This window comes from Rutilus rutilus, assembly GCF_951802725.1.
Source record: "Rutilus rutilus genome assembly, chromosome: 6".
NCBI lineage: Eukaryota > Metazoa > Chordata > Actinopteri > Cypriniformes > Leuciscidae > Rutilus > Rutilus rutilus.
Genome location: NC_140214.1, coordinates 28474207 through 28495568, shown reverse-complemented (window position 1 = coordinate 28495568; position 21362 = coordinate 28474207). Strand labels below are relative to the sequence as shown.

The 21362-nt window shown below is 36.9% G+C and overlaps 3 protein-coding genes across 6 annotated transcripts; 1 reads left to right on the top strand and 2 right to left on the bottom strand.

Moving 5' to 3' along the window:
- Positions 1-1025: 1025 nt before the first annotated feature.
- Positions 1026-11456, top strand: LOC311291746 (uncharacterized protein C1orf21 homolog). 2 transcript variants are annotated; one of them, XM_084410970.1, is made up of 6 exons: positions 1026-1167; positions 5967-6072; positions 7042-7127; positions 7245-7309; positions 7408-7468; positions 9414-11456. In XM_084410970.1, the coding sequence occupies exons 2-6, from the start codon at positions 6015-6017 to the stop codon at positions 9450-9452; spliced, it is 309 nt and encodes a 102-aa protein (XP_084267096.1). In that variant the 5' UTR covers positions 1026-1167; positions 5967-6014; the 3' UTR covers positions 9453-11456. The 2 variants fall into 2 exon arrangements, with proteins under 2 accessions (XP_084267096.1, XP_084267095.1); XM_084410969.1 differs by having other exon boundaries at positions 1051-1167; positions 5967-6105.
- Positions 9978-14984, bottom strand: tsen15 (TSEN15 tRNA splicing endonuclease subunit). The gene is made up of 4 exons (XM_084410968.1): positions 14459-14984; positions 14293-14374; positions 14070-14205; positions 9978-11914 (listed from the first exon to the last, which is right to left on the bottom strand). Exons 1-4 carry the CDS (start codon positions 14528-14530, stop codon positions 11746-11748), a joined length of 459 nt encoding a protein of 152 aa, XP_084267094.1. The 5' UTR covers positions 14531-14984; the 3' UTR covers positions 9978-11745.
- Positions 14985-15161: 177 nt separating this feature from the next.
- On the bottom strand, positions 15162-20997 carry acbd5b (acyl-CoA binding domain containing 5b; the record flags this gene model as incomplete). Of its 3 annotated transcripts, XM_084412491.1 has the most annotated exons (13): positions 20940-20997; positions 20545-20640; positions 20328-20448; positions 20076-20148; positions 19838-19979; positions 19629-19754; positions 19351-19485; positions 19078-19136; positions 17949-18138; positions 16929-17128; positions 16411-16458; positions 16209-16318; positions 15162-16105 (listed from the first exon to the last, which is right to left on the bottom strand). In XM_084412491.1, the coding sequence occupies exons 2-13, from the start codon at positions 20615-20617 to the stop codon at positions 16087-16089; spliced, it is 1296 nt and encodes a 431-aa protein (XP_084268617.1). In that variant the 5' UTR covers positions 20618-20640; positions 20940-20997. The 3 variants fall into 3 exon arrangements, with proteins under 3 accessions (XP_084268617.1, XP_084268619.1, XP_084268618.1); XM_084412493.1 differs by lacking the exon at positions 19629-19754; XM_084412492.1 differs by lacking the exon at positions 15162-16105 and having other exon boundaries at positions 16205-16318; positions 20940-20991.
- Between the last annotated feature and the right edge of the window lie 365 nt (positions 20998-21362).

Here is a 21362-nt window from a genome sequence, read left to right as displayed (position 1 = left end):
CTCAAACTGGTTTCTTGAACATGACAGTGAGTCACTAAACTCAAATATCCTCTACAGTCACCAGATCTCAATCCAGCAGAGCACCTTTGGGATGTGCAGGAACGGGAGATTCTCATCATGGATGTGCAGCCGACAAATCTGCAGCAACTGCTTGATGCTTTCATGTCAATATGGACCAAGATCTCTGAGGAATGTTTTCAGCACCTTGTTGAATCTCTGCCACGAAGAATGAAGGCAGTTCTGGAGGTCAAAATAGCAAGGTGTATAATACTGTGTGTGTGTTTATAAACGGCTATGTGTATGTATGTACTTTTAGGAGAAGGGCTCTGACAACGATGCCATGCAAAGTGATAGAGCATAATTTAGGAATCATAAACCAACAAATTGGCTTGTGTGTTGATATGCGTTACACGCCACAGTGGATTAACAGGTTAATTTCAAACCCACACACATATACAAAGTAGCCTATATATCTATATATATATATATATATATATATATATATATATATATATATATAGATATATGGGCTTAGATCAGTCTCAAGGTTTCAACCAATTATTCACGTATGTGGACTGAGTCTTAAAATTATATTTAAATATTGTTTTATTTGATATCTTTTGAACAAAGAGTTACAGTATGGCTATTATACTATTTTTTTTTACAGGTTTACAGTATAAAGTAAAGGTTTAGAGTTTTAAAAAATAATTATTTGAATATAGCCTAATGCTTGGTTTGGTTTTCAAAAACAATAAATACAGTGGTTACTAAATCTGCTTTTGTGAATATACAACTTGGAAGGTATCAGTAAAAGATTAACCATAAAGTATTTTTTCATAAATAAAGAAAAGTGTTTGGTCATAAATGTACAAAAGTCTTTAAAACATATTTTATAAATGAACAGTCCCACAAGATATGTCACACACATATATTTTAAGTCTTTTAAACCCGTTTCTAAATATGTTTTTGTATTCTAGCAATCAAGTCATCCGTTGAACTAATCGCGCTCGACTGCTTCTGTCTGTGCACACTGATCGTGTCGCTCGACGATTCTGTTTCTGTATCGATTATTCGCGGCTGTGGGCTGATCTGAATTGAGCTGGTCCCGCTTGAGCGCTTTTTTCCTGATCACGAATAGCGCTATTAAACTCTGCATCTGCACTGAAGGTAAGATTAGCTGCATAAAGTGTTTTATCACGCCCTTACCCCATTCTGTGTTCATAATGAACAGAATTCGAGTCAAATGTGCCTTTGCGTCGCGACCATTGTTGTTGTCCTGTTCTGGTGAACATTACCAACAAAACATATCGCATCCGATTTGATTTAATGTGCGTCAATAACAGTTTGTAGCTGTAAGCGATGGTGACGATCTGCAGGGGAAGCGCAGCTAGTTTAATGGCTTTTTGTTTATGGTTTCGTTATGAAGTGTTTATTATTATGCACATTCGCTACTAGGCCACATTGCTCGTTTGCTACAAGATGCAATGTTAGTTTTGAAAGAAAAAAAACGTCACGGGTGCGCTCTGCTCTATGATGAATATTATTAATAATTCTGCTGTTAGGTAATGTTTCGTGCACAAACGTGTCGCGCTGTTCAGGATCAGCGCTTGGGAACAGTTGTCACTTGTTCTGGAGCTCTGTGGTTTGTACGTGGTGTGAGTTAACGGTTCTGCTCTCACCTCGGAGAGCGATTAGTTCTGCCTCGTTGGATTGGCTGCCGCTGCTTGCAGCTCTTTTGATGCCACACAAGGGCCCTTTATGCGCGAGCGAGGCTCCAGCTGGACCTGCTGCATGCGTGCCCTGATTGGATAATTCTCATGCACAAGAAATGACGTCTTCGAATTATAAAAGTCTGCTCTTTACAAGACCAATTTTTTTAAAATCACATTAGTATATATACATGACCCCTTTTAAAGAATATATTCAGATTTTGTATTTTTATTTAATTTAATTTAGTTTAGTTTTAACACTTAGTATGTGTGTGTAAATATATATATATAAATATAATTTAAAAAAATCATAAACCTGTTGTTGTCTTATTAGTTCATCCCACCATTTCTACTATTTCTAATGACATGCAATTTGACTACATTTAGGGGTGTGCGATATGAACAAAATCTTATTTCATAATATGAATTATTTTATTTTATTTTGCAATAAAGAGCTATATTATCATGATATGGTTATCTTTGTTTTTGTAATTTTATAAAATTTTTCAACATTTCCAATATCACAAAAAAACTAATCCTAGCAGTATTAAAACAAACTCAAGCTTACTAAAGACAAGTAAACAGTGATAAAGAAAAAGCAAAGAAACTAATTACAAGCATATAGGAAACCAAACCACAATAGAACAGAGTCAGACACAAATTAAATTTAGAAATAAGAAATACTACATAAATTGTATAAAGTAATCATCAATACTGCATAGTCTTCACTGTGTAAATTAGGCTAAATATACATTTATTCTTATTAAAATGACAAAAGTTATCTAGTGAAGAGCAGTGAGAGAATTTCTCCTTTTTGTTGTTTGATTAACATTAATAACAACAGCCGATACATTTGGAATGCTGTCACTTTAAGACCGACTGTACGGATCCATTATAGTCGTGCGTTTTCTATCTCAACTGTTAACGTTCACTTAAGACACAAATGACTCTGTTTACTAATACATGGTCACTTTGACACATAGGTATGGGTATTTAACCGTTCAAGCCCAATAAGGCAGCAAAAAGCATTCAGTTCAGGTCACACTCTTCATGTGTGCGCCTCAGACAGTTTCTCTGACAGCATACTGCGCTTCAACGGTTTAAAATCACTTGTTTTTAAACCGCAATACTTGAAAAACACATGGAAACGATAAGCTTTTGTGACCGTGTAGCACAGCAACGTCACATGAGCGTAACCGCGATAGAGACGATACTCCAAATTCAATACTGGTCGACAAATTTCTACCGGTATTGACCACCCCTACTTGTACATAAACTAAACAGAATAATATTGGTCATAAAGAGCTGGAATGTGGCCTAGTGGGAAAACTCAAGTGCAAATATTTATTTATTTTTTAAATTATACACTAGAAAAAATTTGGTTTCTGGATTTTCATTGAGAAATTGCCTGTAAATGTCCCAAATAATTACAAAGAAACAGCAAGTAGCACTAAATTAAATGTGAAATTTTGAAGTAGAAAGACTGAAATAGTCCCGAAGGACCACGATTTTAAACGAGGGGGACACCCCCCTCCCAGATTCTGGCGCTAGCTCCCACGAAAAACCTAAATGCCCTGGCGCCGACCCTGAAGCCATATAAAAGTCTTCAGCGTGAAAAGAACATTTCTAGCTAAAAAAAAAATAAAATAACAAATATTTGTATGTAGATGAACTCCCCAACAAAGTCACCCCACTCACTCTACATTGATTCATTCTTTCCAAATATACCTAGTTTCATTTGAAATTTGCCATAAGTAAAAAGCTAAAGTTAGGCTATAAATGAACTACCACGCTTGAATGACTTCAACATCACCATTACTGACACATTTTTTAAAGCTTTTTTTTTTAATTTACAAGTTGTAATTGTAATAGTTTACAAGGCTGTAAAAGTGGCTTGATGAGTACATGAGTTTTCCAATTTAACGTAATGGCGTTTCAGTTCCTCAACCAAGTTGTGTAGCCCCTTTTAGCCACTTGTTAGCAACCACGTTTTCATCGGTGGGGTATTTTATGTCATAGAACCACAGACCTTATTTCAGACATTTAACCAGAAACTCGTTCAAAAACCCACTGGCTTCAGGACAATGCAACCTAAAATACAAAAAATACTAACTCCAGGTTTCCAGGTTTAGTACTCATTCCTGCGGCACTCTATTGGGCATTTCAGTTTCTCCCATTCATTGTAATATCAGTGGTTCTTCTCAGCTATATATAGTCTCTGATTAAGCTCACTTGAATTTCTTTTAGATCATTAGACATGATCTAAAAGGAAACTGGTTTCTTTACCTTGGAAACCTGCCTGAAACCAGTTTAGGAGGAAACATTAATACATAGAAACAATGTTTAGCCTAGTCATTGAATGACTTTCTGGTTGTCAACTGTCCATAGTTAATGTTCTTAACTGCACCTGTGCTTACATCAGAGCCCGTCTACGGAGAGCCTGCCCACTCCCTATTAAGTCCTATTGTACCGAATTTTGGTTGTAGTTCCTCAAGAGTTCCACTGGGGGCGATCGCCATGAGTGCAAAATGAATGGGAGTCTATGGAGCTAGACGGCTAAATGTGTCTCTTTCACCCGATTGCCGTTGAGAAATCTCAGATTTGAGTGTAGGTTTTGCAAGTTCAACATGGGTTATAGGTCGAAAGTTGAACGAACGAGTACTTATGTCCTTTCGATTTCTTACAGGTTGAGTTGTTGTTGCCCATAACACGCTAGCATTCTGCTAATGAACGCTGATTGGTCAGTGAAGGACTGATTACGACCAGAGATACCGCTTGATGGCATCGTGGCATCCGAAGCGGGACCAGAAACAAACAAAACAAAAACTCGTCTAGCACGTGTGTTTACCTGTGTCAGCTGTGTTGTCGATGCCTCCAGAGAAAACAAAGTGCAGAGCGCAAAAGCACCAGAGTGACTGAAGGATTGCCGTAAAGCAGTATCTCTGGTCGTACGATGTGTATGACGTCATTGACACTTAAAAAAAAAAATTGAAGCAAATAAGTGACTCTAAAAAATCTAACACCCAGCAATGTGTAATTTCTTTGCATCTCCTTTCGAATACAACATTCAAATTACTAGACAAAAAATTATATCCTGAGAAAAGTGGATTTTGGTTGGTATAGCGCCATAGACCTCCATTCATTCTGCACTCGTCATGTGAGCGCCCTCTTATGGAATCAGAGTGGAACTGCAACCAGTTCAGAAGCCGGAAGTGTACTGAGAGTGAAACTTCTCGCCTTATTAGACATTCTCTGCTTACATGCAATGACATCATACATTTTGTGGCTTAGTGTCCAAAACTTGTATAAATCTGTATAGGAATTGTTTTATTACCCCAAATATCAGCTATTATAATAGAATATGCGGAATCTCGGAATCCAATCACCATTTTATTTGTGAAAACTATCATCATATACACACAGAAACTTTAAGGTCTTCACTACAACCCGCCGATATAAAAGTTTGGTTTTTAACTTGAAGAAATTGTGACAAGAATATATTACTATTGTACAGTAGAGGGTACTTCTCAAAGTAACAATACTTTAAAACTATTTTTCAAAGGAATAATCAAAAAAAATGTCTTCCATGTTTTAATTTTAACAGTAAACCTCTGTTGTTCAGAGCTTTAAAATCATGCTTTAAAATGTAACACCAATTTCTGTAATTAAGTTGTTAAAGGTTTATGAATTTACTTGATTATACATGCTTCTTGATTATTAAGACTTAATTAAACCATTAAAACTGAAAACAGAATTTGGAAAAAATTAAACATTTATTTATTTTATTTTGCTTAATTAGACTTGCCTTTTGATTGCTTATAAAATTTTATATAACCATTAAAACAGTAGCCAGAAAAATTGAGCACATGAAACCTCATACTTGTTTATGCTCTGTGCGCTTAATCTTCACAAACCTTTTTTTCTTATCAGTTCATCCCACCGTTTCTACTCTCTTTCTTAATTTCTAATGACATGCAATCTGACCTGAGATCAGGCCTCGCTCTTTGCACATAAACTACACAGACGTTACTCACTGACGTCCAAACACACCAACATCCACTGCTGAGGCCAGTGTCCTACTAACCCAAATTCATATCAGCTGCTCAGCACGGAGGAAACATAAATGTGACGCACCCAGATATGAAGGTTAAGTTCAGTGTATATCAGTACGGATAGACTAAGCTCCATGTTAGACTATGTAGATTGCTTTATTTGCTGCAGTTCTGTGCGAGCTCATACCTGTATTTGTTGTGTCAGGTGCAGTAGAGAGTGCCATGCAGGAAGGAGAGGAGAGGAAGTGAGGCGATGGGCTGCACCTCAGCCAAGCAGTTGTCATCTGTACCCAGTGATGAAGAGGGCCGGGGTAAGGCCTACAGCAACGGAGATGCCTTCTCCGGTCAGTGTCCCAGCTGTGCTCCCATCTTCATGTTAAAATAATCTATACGATATTTATGGAGCCAGAGACCGAGTTGAATTTAATTCAAAATTCCTGACTCTGAATTGGCTGTATATATTGATTGAGGTAGCGAACCGAACCGTAGTGATGCCGAAGACTGAGGTAATGGCTGCTGAAAATTCAGCTTTACTATTACGGGAATAAATAACATGAATTTAATTGTAATAATATTTCACAATATTACAGTTTTTACTGTATTTTTTCTATATGAAATTAGCAAATGCAGCGTTGGGGAGCGTAAGAGACATCTTTCAAAAACATTAAAAGCTTTCATTGATGTTTTATGTTGTTTATACATCTACATATTGTACTTCATCTAACTAAATTATAATTATTGTAATTGTAACTAAATGTTGACAACATTTCTACTGCTGCTGTAAATTGATGAGCAAAAAACCGTCTGAAAAACCCAAGTGGTATATATTTAAAGCTCTTAGTGGGGAATGCAGTAAATTACTAGGCAGTTTTTACATTCCTATTAGTGTAAGTAGTGATTTAGCTGGTGCTTTTTACCAAAGTGAATTACAGTTCAGCTATTATAGAGACAATCCCCTCTGGAGGAACCTGGATTTTAATTGCCCTTGAAACAGTGATCACAGGCCATGCCTTGTTCTTGTGGGGCTTGAACACGTAACCTTAAAGTCTATATCAAATAAAAATGTACTAAATGTACTTTTTTAGTTCCTGGTTTTATTGGACATGATCCATTAGGTCCCAAAAAAGTATGTCTTGTTGATCTGTTATCCACATAATCCACTACAAACGTACATTTTGGTCCCATCCTACGTTTTTGTTGAATATCCTGAAAAGTCAATTAATTGCTAAAGTAAAATGGATTAAGAATCCTGTTTCCAGTTGACTCTTTCTGTGTTGTAGATGAGTATAAACTGAAAGGAGTTGAGAAGGTGAAGTACATGCATGGAGAAGAGGAGCGGGCGAACTCACGAAACCAAGAGAACTTGGTAAAGATTGATACATCCTATATATATATATATATGATATATGATACATTATGTATCTCCTCATAATCATTTTATCTTCCTGGAGAACATTTATTTTTCCTCCTGTATGTGTTTCAGGAAAAGAGCACACTTTTGCACAAGGGCAGGCATAAAGATGCCACCGGAAATGGTAATAAGATAAGGTGAGTTTGTGTTTGGTTTCAGCTCTTGAGTATTACGAATTCAGCAATAGAGAGAAGACGACCAATGAGATGTTCACCAAGCCTTGACTGTTCCTCAGTATCCACTCTTCAGAGAGCCAGCAGGAGTTCTTCAAGATGCTGGATGAGAAGATTGAAAAGGTATGTGATATAGCATCACTCATACTTAGGGTGAGGCGCCATTTAGGGAAGTCCCTAAAGCCCAAAGTATACTTTTTACGTGTACACTAGGGCAGGGGTTCCCAACCTTTTTTGTGCCAGGGACCAGCATATTCATAAAAAAAATTCCAGGGACCAGTTGTCAATTTTAAGATGCATCGTTTGGAACATATCACTGTGTAAAACAGTAATAGCCTATCATTTATTTGCATATAATGAACTAGGTGGCAACAAAGGCTACTTGTATGAATATACCAATCTTTTTAAACTTTCAGACCGGTTCACAAAATGTTTCCCTTTTCTGCCATACAATTAGGCTAGGTCTACTTCAAAAGCAACTCACACAGCACTCACTCACTAGCAGGTGGCAGTAATGGCAAATTGTATGAAAATACCAGTCCATTTCACCTGTCAAATCTCTCCAGAACCACTAAAGACAATCACTTCAACAGCAACTTAGTGTTTTCACTCACCAACAGGTGACAACAAAGGCTAATTGTATGAAAATAAGAGCCAGTTTCAACAGTCAGACAGTTTCAGAATACAATAGCAAACACATAACTTAGTGATTTCAGCCAATCATTTTTAAAAGTATAAAATTAGAGATTAAGCTTTAACCTTTAACAAAAAATACCAGATCAGACCAATGAGAACAAAACTATTTTAATGTGAGCATGAACTGCTTATTGATATTACTACATAGCTGTGCACAAGACAAGCTGTTCTTCCTGAGCATCCATAAAAAAACATATGCATCCAAAACAATGCACACAAATTCCAGGATACAATAAAACGAAATTTAAAAAGGTCTGCTTCACAAATATGAACGAAAACCAGCTTACAGTTTTTCACCACAAATAACACAACGGATTTGGCGCCACGGAATCGCCTGTTGTCGTAAATCCAATGTACAGGTACGAGGTATCGTATATATGAAGCTTGACTTTTTTTCTTTTTTCAAGTTGGTCATCGCCTTTTCTTTTACCAGAACGGTCCGCAATGAAATTAGCCATTGAAAAAAAAAAAATATCGCGGCCCGCTCATCTCTCCACTTCCCTGTCACTTCAGGTGCAGCTCGCTTTTTTGCAGTCCGTTCAGATATGACGCGTTGCTAAGCAATCGCAAGGCGCTCAAATAAACACATTTTAATCTATTTATTGTTTAGTTTTTGGATTAAATAACATGACGTCATAGCACTTAAAAAGCATTTAAAAAAGACAATTATTATTATTATTAAAAAAAAGAAAAAAAAGAAACATTATTCTGGGAATATTTCAAGGCCCGGTACTAACGAGTCCACGGACCGGCGGTTGGGAATCACTGCACTAGGGCAGGGGTAAGGCATGTTCGGTCCTAGAGAGCCAAACTCTGCCTCCTTTGACTTGAGGAGAGGTCTGCTATTACTTTTCTAAAGGCCAATTCACACTGCACAGACAGGTCGGTCGAGATTTGTCGGATCAGTGTGTTACCCTGTCTGATTGCCATTGGACGGTGCATGTTTTCGCCTATTCAACACGTTGAATCTGCATTTGTCAGGTCGTGAAATGTCTGAGAATTGGCGTTCTGTAATCTGGTGATTGTCCGCGTTGGTCTGTCAGTGAAGTGCGAAATGGTCTTAAGTGATTTGATGAACGATTTTTGCCAAAGGCACCAGAATATCATATAGAGACTTTGAGATGGGTTATTTTAAATTAGCGCTAACAACCACATAGTCATCAGAACAGAACACCTTACACCGTGTCTAAACTCGGCACAGAGATAGCCTGTGGCCATCTACACTGGATGTGTCAAAGTGACTGTTGCAAATCCATTTGTCCTTTGTATCAGAAGTAGCAAGCACATGGAGTATGTCAGAAATAGAACGAGGCATCAATTTGTCACGTCACACTACATTGCCATTTATTCAGAGGTACTTTTACTTTTACAGGGACGGGACTACTGCTCGGAGGACGAGGATATGACATAGCATGCCGAGACGTTTGATTCGGGCCAACGTTGAGTCAATCCTGTCCCAAAGTTCCTTACGACTCCTTTTCATGCCTCCTTACCCGACGGGTACTAATCTTCAAGAGCGTGGGGTCAAGTGACTTTCAGCCCTGTTATTCACTCCGTTTACAGTCCACACTCTCCCAAATGTCTTACAGGTCAGTATTTGAGACTCTTGAGGACTAGTATTTAAACGGTAGGGGGGCACAGAAAGGCCGTGGTTAAGGAGACTTGGGATTTGGCCCAAGTTTTGAATGGGAAAGCCATTTTCAGACTGTTCCTCGATCCCTTGCCTTACACTACCCATAAGCCTTCTCCTACTCATAGACTACATTCAGTGGAGAGAGCCATGCAGAGAATCCTGGATTTCACGCTCCCTTTGACACGGACACTACACGTGGTGGACCAGCGGTGGAGATGATATCTCCTAAGGAGGACTTATTTACCGAGAGACTTGCGTGATTCTGTCCATGCTGTTGAGACACAGGAAGTGAAAGAATATGGACAGAAACACAAGGCCATTTCTAGCATTCCAGTTTTTTTTTTTTTATTATGTGAGCAAGTATTTTTCACCCACAGTGTTTTATGTACGTGTCTTTTTGACCTTTTTCTTTGAGTTGTTACAACGCTCAGGACAGCAGTGCTGTATGTATCATCACTAGATTTGTTGTTGGATGAGAGCAGTGCAGTTCCTTCAGGGCCGGTCTTGAGGACATGTTGGACAGTGGAGATAGATCACAGCATCTAGCCATGTTTAGCGACGCCAGTCACAGTATCTTAAGGTCATGTAGTTTGCAGATACTCATTTTGTTCTATATAACAGGAAGATGTCATACGTTCTCTTGACATTTATATTCACTTTTCTTTAGTTGTGAACCAGTACAAGTTTCAAAACCAGCCTTCAGAAAGTTTTACACAGATAAGTTTTATTATCAGGAAGTGCTTCTTCCTTTTACAGTATGACAGTAACTTGCCATAGCCTTAAGCACACAGTGTTTTCTTTTCTGATATGAGAGACAACAGTAAGCCATTAATTTCTGTATTTTCACGCTAAAGTGAATAATACCCCACATGTATGCTTAGGTTCTCTATGTACCTACCACAGTTGGGCCAAACATTAATGCCAAAAATGCAGTAAATGTGATGCAGAGTGAAAGAATGAATAAATAAATACACATTGACCAACTAACCAAGGACAAGCAATGGAAACTGGTTTATTGATGTATTTTCCAGCTCTGTATTGTTAAAAAATGAAAATGGTCATTTCCTCACACTGATAGAGCAAATACATGGAGCAAATCAAATATGGTAAACAGAAGCTGAGCCGAGCTTGCTTGACGTGCTAGAACAAAGCTCAGTGGTTCTTGCGTGTTAAAGGGATAGTTCACCCTAAAATGGAAATTCTGTCATCGTTTACTCACCCTCATGTTGTTCAAACCTGCATAAAAGATATTTTGAAGAATCTCTGTAACCAGACGGTTGATGAACCCCATTGACTTCCATATAATTTTCCCCCCATAATATGGAAGTCAATGGGGCTTTGAGCCTGTTTGATTACCAATATTCTTCAAAATATCTCCTTTAGCGTTCAGCAGAAGAAATAAACGTATACAGGGTTGGAACAACTTTGAGTAAATGATGACAGAATTTACATTTTTGGGTGAACTATCCCTTTAAGCAAGTACGATTGAGCTTCCGTTTACCATATTTTATGTGCTCTATGTATGCGTCGATCAATGTTTATATGTGAATAAAATACTACATTTATAAATGATCACGTCTCTTCAGAAGATTTGGATTAAACCCCTTGATTCATACAGATTACTTTTTTGAGCGTCAAAGTTTTGGTGGAATGGACTTTCAATGAAGACAGAAATCTATCAGGTTTCTGCTTGTGTTTCGAAGATGAACAAGTCTTCTGGATTTGGAATGACAGGGTGAGTAAATGAAGATGGTTTCAACAATAAAAACAATTTATTTTGCAGCTTTCTCTGTTTGATTTTTTGGGGGGAATTATGAAATGTGTAATTTTACACATCTGTCATTTCAAGTATTTGAGTAAAACAGAAAAAGCAGCTCATTGGTGTTGTCCAAGTGTAATACTGCAATACGTTGTCTTATATGTCCAAATATGGTCCGTTCCTTAGATTATCTTATCAATTCAGTCTCTCTTCAAGGACAATACAAGTTCATAAATGCATTTAAACCAGCCTCCATCAGTCATAATACTACCCAATCCACACATCAGATCACAATCTGCCTGGGTTCTCATCTCACGTCTGTAACCTCCGTTTGCGATGCTGTCGGCGGCCATGGTCTTGGATGTCCACTGGAGGGTCAGGGGTCAGAAGGCCATCACACAGCCTCTGGTACACCAGACTGGAGTCAGAAGCCACTGCGCACAAGAGCATCGGGACACCTCTGTCCAATATAGTCCGCAACCTATAAAGATTCAATTGTCACATTTATTAAAGCATAATAATCTGATTAAGTGATGAGGTTTATAAAGCAGTCAAGTGTATTCCTGAAGTTTCTGGTCTTTACCTGCAACTATCTTTAATACCTTATGATTGATAAATCTTTATATATTTCTTGTTAGTGATATGAGATGTCCATGCATCTAAAATGGAAAATCTATAAATCAAAGTTTCATTATTTATTAATGTTTGTAAATGCTATGAATAAAAGTTATTATAAAGCATTACCTTTAAAAAATAAGTAAAAAGAAGAGTAACTTTTAAGAAGAGTAAAAAAGAAATGGGAGTTGGTTCTCAGCCAACAGCGTGAGGCATGGGGTGTGGCTACCTGTTTGTTCGACCAATAGCAGACAGGGAGTCTTAATTCCATTTTGTGTTGCTTCTAGGGGCCGTGTAAATCTCTTAAAGGTGAACTAAGTAACTTTTTTTCCTTAACTGAACAGCTTCGGAGTCATTGGAATGGTTATATTACTTATTTCGGGTTGAATGGTGGTCGTTTCGCACCCCCCTGGTGCCCGTGAGCGGAAAATTCGCACTTGCAACTTTGAGCCGGCGGGCCACCGGCTGCCGCGTCAGGAAGTATCGCGTGATATCAGGTCTCGCGATGTAAACAATTGCTTTACGGCCAAAAGAAATCTGCTAAAATGCCGTCATTATTGCACTCCCTCACGCTGTTCGAACCCGAATGAAGAAGACGTTTTAAAGAATGTCCCATCTGCTTTGATGTCGTTGATCTACTAGCCTCTGGTGTCTGAGAATCGCCAACGAGTTTTTACAACAGTGTTGTCAAATATCTATTCCGAAGCTGTGGGGGAGCTCTAGAGAGAAACCTGCGAGCAAAAAGCGAGAATACAGCGAAGAAATCCCGAAACTACTGAGCCCCGCTTTAACAGCTAGTGGTGGGAGAAAATACACCTTTTGAAACTGAATCAATTAATTAACTGTTTCGCGAAACGATTCACTGTTTCGAAGCGCTCGAAAGACCACGTGCTGACAGTAGCTGCTGGTCAAAATGGTGTAAATGCAATGAAAACTAATATGTAACATCAAAATATGTAATAATAATCATATAATTAAATATAAAAAAGCGTTCTTTCTCAGGTCCTGGCAAACTAGGTCAATTAGAAGCAATTAAATATGCACCTTTTTGTATTATATAGCTTACACATAAGCATTAAAATTCAATAAATTAATAAAAAATTAAACCACATTATAAACACTTGATCATAGGTTCGCCAAACCAACACCATCTAGCAGAGTACGGTCCAATCGGAATTATGAAATGTTTCGAAACCAAGGTTCGTGACTTGCGAATTTGAAACAACCCAGCAAACAGAGGCCACGTCCGAAATCGCATACTCTCGAGTAGATACTTATTTTGAATAAGTAATTACTTCACGACCACTAAAAAAAAAAGTATGTTCTATATAGTATGTAGTGTGTAGTATGAATGTAATCCGGATGTACAACATTCGCCATGTTGTCATTATCATGTGACCTAGCAGTACGTTGCTTTAATGCCATTTACAAATCCTCTCCCGTGGCCTCATGGGATAGTAAAGTGTCCATCATATGCACGCTTCAGAATCTCACCAGGAGTAGTAGGTCATCCGGGTACTTTTTGCCTACTCTTGTAAAGTCCTGTAAATTCGGACATAATTCTTTTGTCACATTTCGCATACTAGTAGGGAAGTATGCAATTTCGGATGCAGCCAGAATGTTTCCTCCAATGCTCCCATATGGTTACCATTTTTATTGGAACCAAATAAGAAAATTCCGGGAACTTTCTTTTTTGGTAACGAAAAGCTAACCTTTCCAGAACGTTGCAGGGAGTTTTTGGTTTTGTTTGTGACAACCTAAATGGAACCTATACAGAACATCCCCTAATGGTTATTTTAGGGGTTAGTTTGTTTTTATAACCAAAAATGAACCTTCCCACAACATTGCCATGGAGGTTTTATTTTTGACCACCTAAAGGGGAATTGTTAGCTGGGAGTGATTTTGAAACAAGAGATGTTTTTTTAAGCGCCCTTCAGGAATTCCAGCAGCTTTGATACTTCACAGCCGAAGAGCTGCTTAGTAATGACAATATTACAGTAAATGCTGACGGTGTCTCCTACTCTCTGTGTTTGATGGATCTGTGTGAAGGCAGAGGGTAGATCATCTGAACTGCTTCTCCTTCCTTCTCTCGACCCTCCAGCAGAACCGCCTGTAACTCTGGCCAGGAAACTCCAACCACCTCTTTCCATTTACGCACTTCAAAGGGAAAGACAAAAAAAAAAAAAAACTTATTTAGTCTCTTTTCTATATTCCTAACTAACTACTACTTTGATTTTTCCTCACCCTCCGTCAGTTCCATGTACACCAGGAAAGCAGCATATACTTGAGCACTGTCACCGACATCTAAATGCATCAGGTCTTGGTACTAAAGAGGAGAACAAATGAAATGTCACTTGTCCAAACATGCAGTGCATCATTTTATCATAACCGGAATGTGACTCGCACTTACGACGGCGTGTTGCTGGATCCAGTTCGGAGGATCTGCTCGATTTGCTTCGTCCATCAAACCCTCCTCCTGCATTTTTCCATAAACCGCAAATGTAATCAATGCATGTAACAAAACGTGTGTTTTCAGATTTACCACGTGCACATACAATCTTCTTCACTCGTAAATTACGACTAACTGCGATGGCATGTCTTATGAATATTAAGTACGTTGCTTTGTAACTTTACTGGAGCGTCCAATCACGTGAGGAAGTTAATATTCATGAGGCAATATCAGAGACGTCCATTCGCCAGCTGACTGGCGTTTACATACTATCGTCTGCAGTGTTCTAGTAGTAAACTATCTGTCCTAAATAGTGTTTATGTCCGAAAAAGAAGATAGCTGTCTCGTTAGTCAATGACTTAACAGTTTTTTCATGGACGTCTGCTTTCAGACCACCTTTCAAATCGCCTTTCTTCCCTGCTACCACGTGCACAGCCTGATAAGTTAGCAACAAGCTTTTGAACAATCAGATTGTTATTGTCCTGTCTTTAATTGCGTCCGTGTAGAAAACACTGCAGTATCTCAATGGGCCCACATTAAGTCACTTTGATTTGAGGAGGAATCTTTCATATTTAGTCATCTAAAGATTGTACAGATGCGTGTCTGTCTGACTATCTACCGATCTATTTATCTATCTGTCTTAAGCAGTCAAACATACAAGTATCCTTTCAAATTCTTTATTCACTTTACAAAAGAATTGCCTGCTACAACAACAGACTTATAAGTACTGTATGCCTGTAGCTTATAAAAATAAACTACTTAAATTCTTGTACAATGGTCCACACTCCACATACAAAGTATAGCTATACTCTAGAAGACATTTATATCAGAAATATTTCAAGTCTGTGTTGTTTAGCTTATCTCTTTGGTACAGTGAATTAATCCACACATTTTATTTTTATTTTCAATCCCCCATTTGGAAAAGCTGCAACATATAATCTTCCTTGGCATTTGTTCTCTGTCCATGTCAAAATACTTAATTTTTCCAGCATTTCTCCTCTTTGAAATGTAATCTTTCGAAGCAAATGAAAAATGAGTAATGTGTTGATCTTTTAAAGGCTGAGATGGATTAAAACGACTGTCAACTAACTGCATTGAAAGTCATACAAATCACAAACACAATACACAATAGAAAAGGTACGATTATTATATACACGACAAAATACAGTAAAATCAGTTGTGTGAAATATTTTTACAATTCAACTATTTGAATATATTTTAAAATGTAGTTTATTCCTGTGAATTTTCAGCATCATTACTCCAGTCTTCAGTGTCACATGATCCTTCAGAAATCATTCTAATATGATGATTTGCTGCTAAAAATAAATAAATCACTATTATTATCAGTGTGCTGCTCAACATTTTTGTGGAAACAGTGATACATTTTCCAGAATTCTTTGATGAATAAAATGTTGAAATGAACAGCATTTATTCTGATGGAAAATCATATAACATTATGACTGTACTGGCTGAATACTATTAATTTCTGAGGTTAGGGTGACATCATAGCGTTCACGTTTATGATATATCCATATATATCCAGACCGTCTGAAAGTCCTCATGATGGTATACAGTTGGTATCTGATTCTTCACTTCACTCTTAACCATCTAAAACCACAACAAAGATGCAATGCAGACATGTTTTACTCAAAAAAAAATTCTGTTGAAAAAAAAAGTGTTGACATATAGCCTAGTTAACAGCACAGCTTACCTCCTCCTCCTCAGTAAGTAAAACTGCACCAGCCAGTGCACAGCAAACGGCCAGATAACTGTCAGCACCGCGGCGAACGGGGGCGAGTTTAAAGTCCACCAGGACCATCTCTGAAACACAGATACAATTAAACATTTCTGTTAATATAAAGCGGAATTTCATACTATTGCATTCCATGTATTTGGCGTTCACATAAACAGACCTTTTTTGATGGCTTGGAGTTCAAAGTTTTGAGAGGAGGGATTTCAGTCTAAAACCAAACATAAGCAAATAAATATTTAAATGAATAGCAACTTTAACTGTTCTCAAGGTTTTAGAATTATTGAAGGTGATTATGTTGTTTAATGGTATTTATTTACCATAAAATGTTATGTTAAGATGCTGAAAATTCAGCTTTGTCATCACAGGAAAACAAACAAACATTTGAGCATATATTAATATATATATATATAGATATATATTTCATGTCTCATCCACTTCCAGCTATTTTTTATTTTAGCTAGTTATGCTGCATGATTTTGCAAACTGGTATTTCTTACCATATAATTTTAATGCAATGTTAACAACTTCATTATAAACGCGCTGGTTTGTAACACAAATTGTTTTAACATTTACTATACAGAAAAAAATAAGGTGGATTAAACAGATCCAGTCTTCCAAATCTACAGTCTAGACTTGTGGTTACATGTATTGAGCCATATATTTTGATGCTGGTCTTACTTGTGATGCCGTAAGATGTTCCAGTGTGGTCAGTCTGTGCAGCACATCCTGCATGTTGTCCTGTAACTGTGACAGTATCACAGCAATCTCTTTGTTAAACGCTCTTTTGTCCGTTGTGTCTTCTGTCTCCCAGCGCTGACCATTTCCTTGGAAACTGCACTCATGTTTGTCAGGTAGGCTAGTTCCCATTAACCGATGGCCTGAGAGTATATATATATAAAAAAAATCATCCATTTATGCTTCCACTAATCAAATATCACATATCAAACATAGACACGGTTATATAATTAAACAGTATATACCTAAATTGTAATGACTAAGCATTTAAATATCATCTTACAAAGACATTATATTGAGAGATTTAGAGCAACAACTGATATATTTGTATTTTATGTAAGTCTATACTGTTATAAAGATCGTATCGATTTATATCACATGCTATCAGAATTTCATATTATCTTTCGGCCATATAAATATCAGCAACTGCACCAAATTGAATATTTTTGCTCAATTTGGGCCTCTGAATAAATTGAGGTGTTTTTTTCCTTGAATTTGAGCTCCATATTCTCCTGTATCATACTATATGAGCAATAAAATCTTATACTCAACAAAAAAACACATGCAAAAATAATTTTTCAGATTTTGTATAAAGATTCAATAAACTCTTTCATTTTTTTTAATATATATATATATATATATATATATATATTTCTGACTGTTATTTCATATCATTTACAGGGTTAAAATTATCTGCAAGTGTGTATTTTCTTTCTTCTTATAATACAGATACAAGCCCATGGTGATGAAAGGAAATAAATATCAATGCAAAATATAATGAATGCCACAATGCAATATTAGAGTCTTGCCTTATTAGGAAATTATTTCCTAGGATAAGTATAATAGTATTCACTCCCATTGTAAGTTATACAAATGCTGGTGGAAAATTGGCTTGTTGATCACATTATTGCTTGTTGACGTCATGGTGCTCAAGACTTATTCAAACACTGACTCGAGCCCAACCTCTTCCTCTGCCTGGGGAGATTCTGTCAGTTTGGACGGTTCCAAGTGTCGGCGGGTGGGGGACGGGGGGTGTCACTCCCTGTTGTTTTCCATCCTGACTCCCACACTGAGGCTCTCTGTTTCCCCCTTGTTGCATGTTGGCCCCAACCACGTTCACTTCTGCCAAATGGACCCTGGGAACTCCTGAACCCTAGGGAGAGCATCGCATACTACCATTTATTTAGCTCTGACATGACATGTCATGACAAACAAATGCCTTTCTCCCTTTGGTTCTCTCTCTCTCTCCAAAAAAATGTCACAAGCATATTCTTGTGCTAACTATCAACTGGTGGACTTCAGCTGATGTCACTTAATCCATGTTTTGCCAAGGATTTCAAGTCATACTTTGTTTTTTTGCCAGGAATCACACAACCCTTCCAAATCTCTGCTGATGTATGATGCATCAGAGTGACCTTAAATAGCATGATGGATTCAACCCAGTTATAGATCTCTTAATGATTGCTGTTTCAAGGGTTTGTGTGAAGTTAATCAGCTTATTAATAAGAACATTCACAACTGGAGTGAATCTCACAAAACATGGCCAGGTCACATTGCACGCCAAAATTAAAAGAAACCTTTTTTGTTTTATTTTATTTGATAAGCTTGATGATAAGTCATTTTAGCAGACTTTTACATTGTTACAAAAATTCGTTTTCAAATAAATGCTGTTATTTTGAACTTACCATTCATCAAAGAATACTGGAAAAAATTATTATTGTTTCCACAACTGTGATAATATTAAGAATAATTTCTTGAGCAGCAATTCAGCATATCAGAATGATTTCTGAAGGATCATGTGACACTAAAGACTGGAGTAATGATGCTGTAAATTCAGCTTTGCATCACAGGAATAAATTACATTTTAAAACATATTCAAATAGAAAACAGTTTTTTTTTTAATAAGCTTTAACTGTATCAAATAAATGCAGCCTTAGTGAGCATAAGAGACTTCTTTCAAAAACATTAAAGAATTTTACCAACCTTACTAATAAAATATGTTTTTTTTATTATGCAAAATATAATCTTTTTTGAGGTGCAATATGTTTTTGAGCCTGTGAAAGAATTGAAAACAACAGTATAAAGACTGTACCTTCTCTTGTGTTGCTGGTTTTTCCATTGAGCAGCTGTGTATCTCACCATCTGAGTCATCTGTGTGATATTTGGTAAGAATGATGTCATCAAATAATATTTTTTAAACACACAGTTTATAACAGACACGTTATTTACATTATCTGCCAATGTAATTTTATTAAATGGCTACCGAACCTTTTCTAATCAGAATGCAAAAACCTAAATTAAAAACCTAAACAGTATAACTTGGGCCCGGACACAAAAATGCAAACTAATGCAAACAAAAACATACCATATGCCAGTTCCTCGTCTTCTTCCTCAGTGTTGAGAGAACAATGAGTGTCATTGGTTGAGGAAGTCACACTGTTCTCCTCACTTTCATTAAACACTGGTAAACGTCCTCTCTCTGCTACATGGGTGCTCAAGTCTGCAGAGTACAAAAGTCCTTTAATACAGTAGTATGAATCATTTCAGGAGATTCAAACACATTTTACTCACAAAAAAAAAAAAACAGCTCTCTGTCTTGACAATTGTTTCACAATATAAAAGGCACAAAGTTGTTGCTTGTACCTTTCTTCTTCTCATCCATCTCCATGTCATCTTCTATATTTCCCCCATTACTTTCATTTTCCCCCTCTTCAACTTTCTCATCATCATGATCATCAACAACTTTTCCATCTTTAGTGCTTCCTGTTTCTACATTCATTAAAATGTTAATTAAAGGAGCTCAAATAAGGTCAGATCTTATGGTTAAGGAATTTAAATAATAGGAGAAGTACCTGTGGATAACAGTGCTGCTTTACTGGTCGCATCATCATCATCATCATCATCATCATCATCATCCTCCACTATTTCATAAAATGGATCAAGAGCGTCCAATAATTCTGCCATCCTGTCTGTGACTGGGAGGGTTTCTATTATCTATGATAAAACATTTGATTGTTTGTGGTTTAAACTATTTTTAGTGAAACCTCAATATGAAAGAGCTTCATCTATGCAATCTATACAACTACCAACCAATTGTATTTCCTGAACATATTCCATCATGGCTTGGTCCTTTGATATGTTTCCCAGGGCTTTCCATGCCTCCCTGCAAACAACACGTGTCTGGTTTTAATATGCATATCTGGCTTGTTGCTCAAGTTATTCTTTAAAGCATTCTTTAGATATAACAACATCAACATTTCTGTTCAAATAAACACTAAATTCATTAAGAACATGTAGTTATAAATAATCTGAAAAATCATTATTTCAGTGGATAAGAATTACCATTTAGCCCTGCCAATAGGATCCCAAGAGTTTGGTTTTAGGGTGTTACAAGGTCCTGCTGTAGCTTGTTTGTAGTAACTGTATAACATAACCAGCATATCATCGGACAGGTCATACGAGCCTGTGTGAAATGAGGAAAGAATGATTAAAAATATGTTTATTTATTTATAAATGAAACCATGAAGTTCAATACTTGGCATTCATATTTAGGTATTACCATCCTCAGGTATATTTCTGATGACTTTGACAGCTGCTTCAAACCTCCTTTGAATAGATTTGGGATCTTCCATTGTCCTTTATCTCATGGACAGGACTGCACATCATGATTGACAGATGTCAGCAAATTAGATAAACATTTAACAAATAGACGTGGATGAAAAAGCAAATCACGTTAATAAGGTAGTAATTTAAATGCAGACTTAATTCTTATATGATAAGTTAAATATATTTGATATTGAACAACTTTGGTTAATTAGTTTAATATCAGCAATTTCATTAACCTTTCGCCATACTAAGAAATCACCGTCTAAACTCTGAAAAATTGTCTTCAAGAGTAGGAGAAATGCCACTGAACAGCAAAAAATAACTCTGAATAACTACTGAATAACTCACCTCCTGTGTTTCGTCCATCTGAAAATGCTGCTAAGGTGTCCTAGGTATTAACTGAAACAGGTGCAGTTTGGGTGATGTAGTTTCCTATGAAGCTGACCTCCATAGTAATTAATAGAATGTAGAGTGCTTTAGCCTACAGGTTCCACAATGCCTAGCGAAAGGATATTTAAACGTCTTTTACTCGTGCTAAGATAGGAGCTGCCTCCACTAGATGGATCATTTCTGACAATTCAGAATATATAGTAGTATACAGAAGTGTTTCTATTATAAAACAACATCCTAAAGTTGTCTTTTATTTATTTTATAAGATCGCTATCACCACGGTATAGCAGTATTGTATTAATTTTATATTATTAGCCTATCATACCCGTTAGACGTGGTTATATTAAAGCTTAAAACTCCAACACATTATGTATGTATTAT

What these genes read in the sequence shown, in the direction of transcription:
- tsen15 (XM_084410968.1), bottom strand. Translation starts at nt 14,530, where the DNA reads ATGCAGGAGGAGGGTTTGATGGACGAAGCAAATCGAGCAGATCCTCCG. An exon ending in GGATCCAGCAACACGCCGTC is followed by an intron (nt 14,375 to 14,458) that starts GTAAGTGCGAGT and finishes TCTCCTCTTTAG; the next exon opens with TACCAAGACCTGATGCATTT. An exon ending in AGATCCATCAAACACAGAGA is followed by an intron (nt 11,915 to 14,069) that starts GTAGGAGACACC and finishes GAATCTTTATAG; the next exon opens with GTTGCGGACTATATTGGACA.
- LOC311291746 (XM_084410969.1), top strand. Translation starts at nt 6,015, where the DNA reads ATGGGCTGCACCTCAGCCAAGCAGTTGTCATCTGTACCCAGTGATGAA. An exon ending in GGAAATGGTAATAAGATAAG is followed by an intron (nt 7,310 to 7,407) that starts GTGAGTTTGTGT and finishes ACTGTTCCTCAG; the next exon opens with TATCCACTCTTCAGAGAGCC. An exon ending in TGGATGAGAAGATTGAAAAG is followed by an intron (nt 7,469 to 9,413) that starts GTATGTGATATA and finishes TTACTTTTACAG; the next exon opens with GGACGGGACTACTGCTCGGA.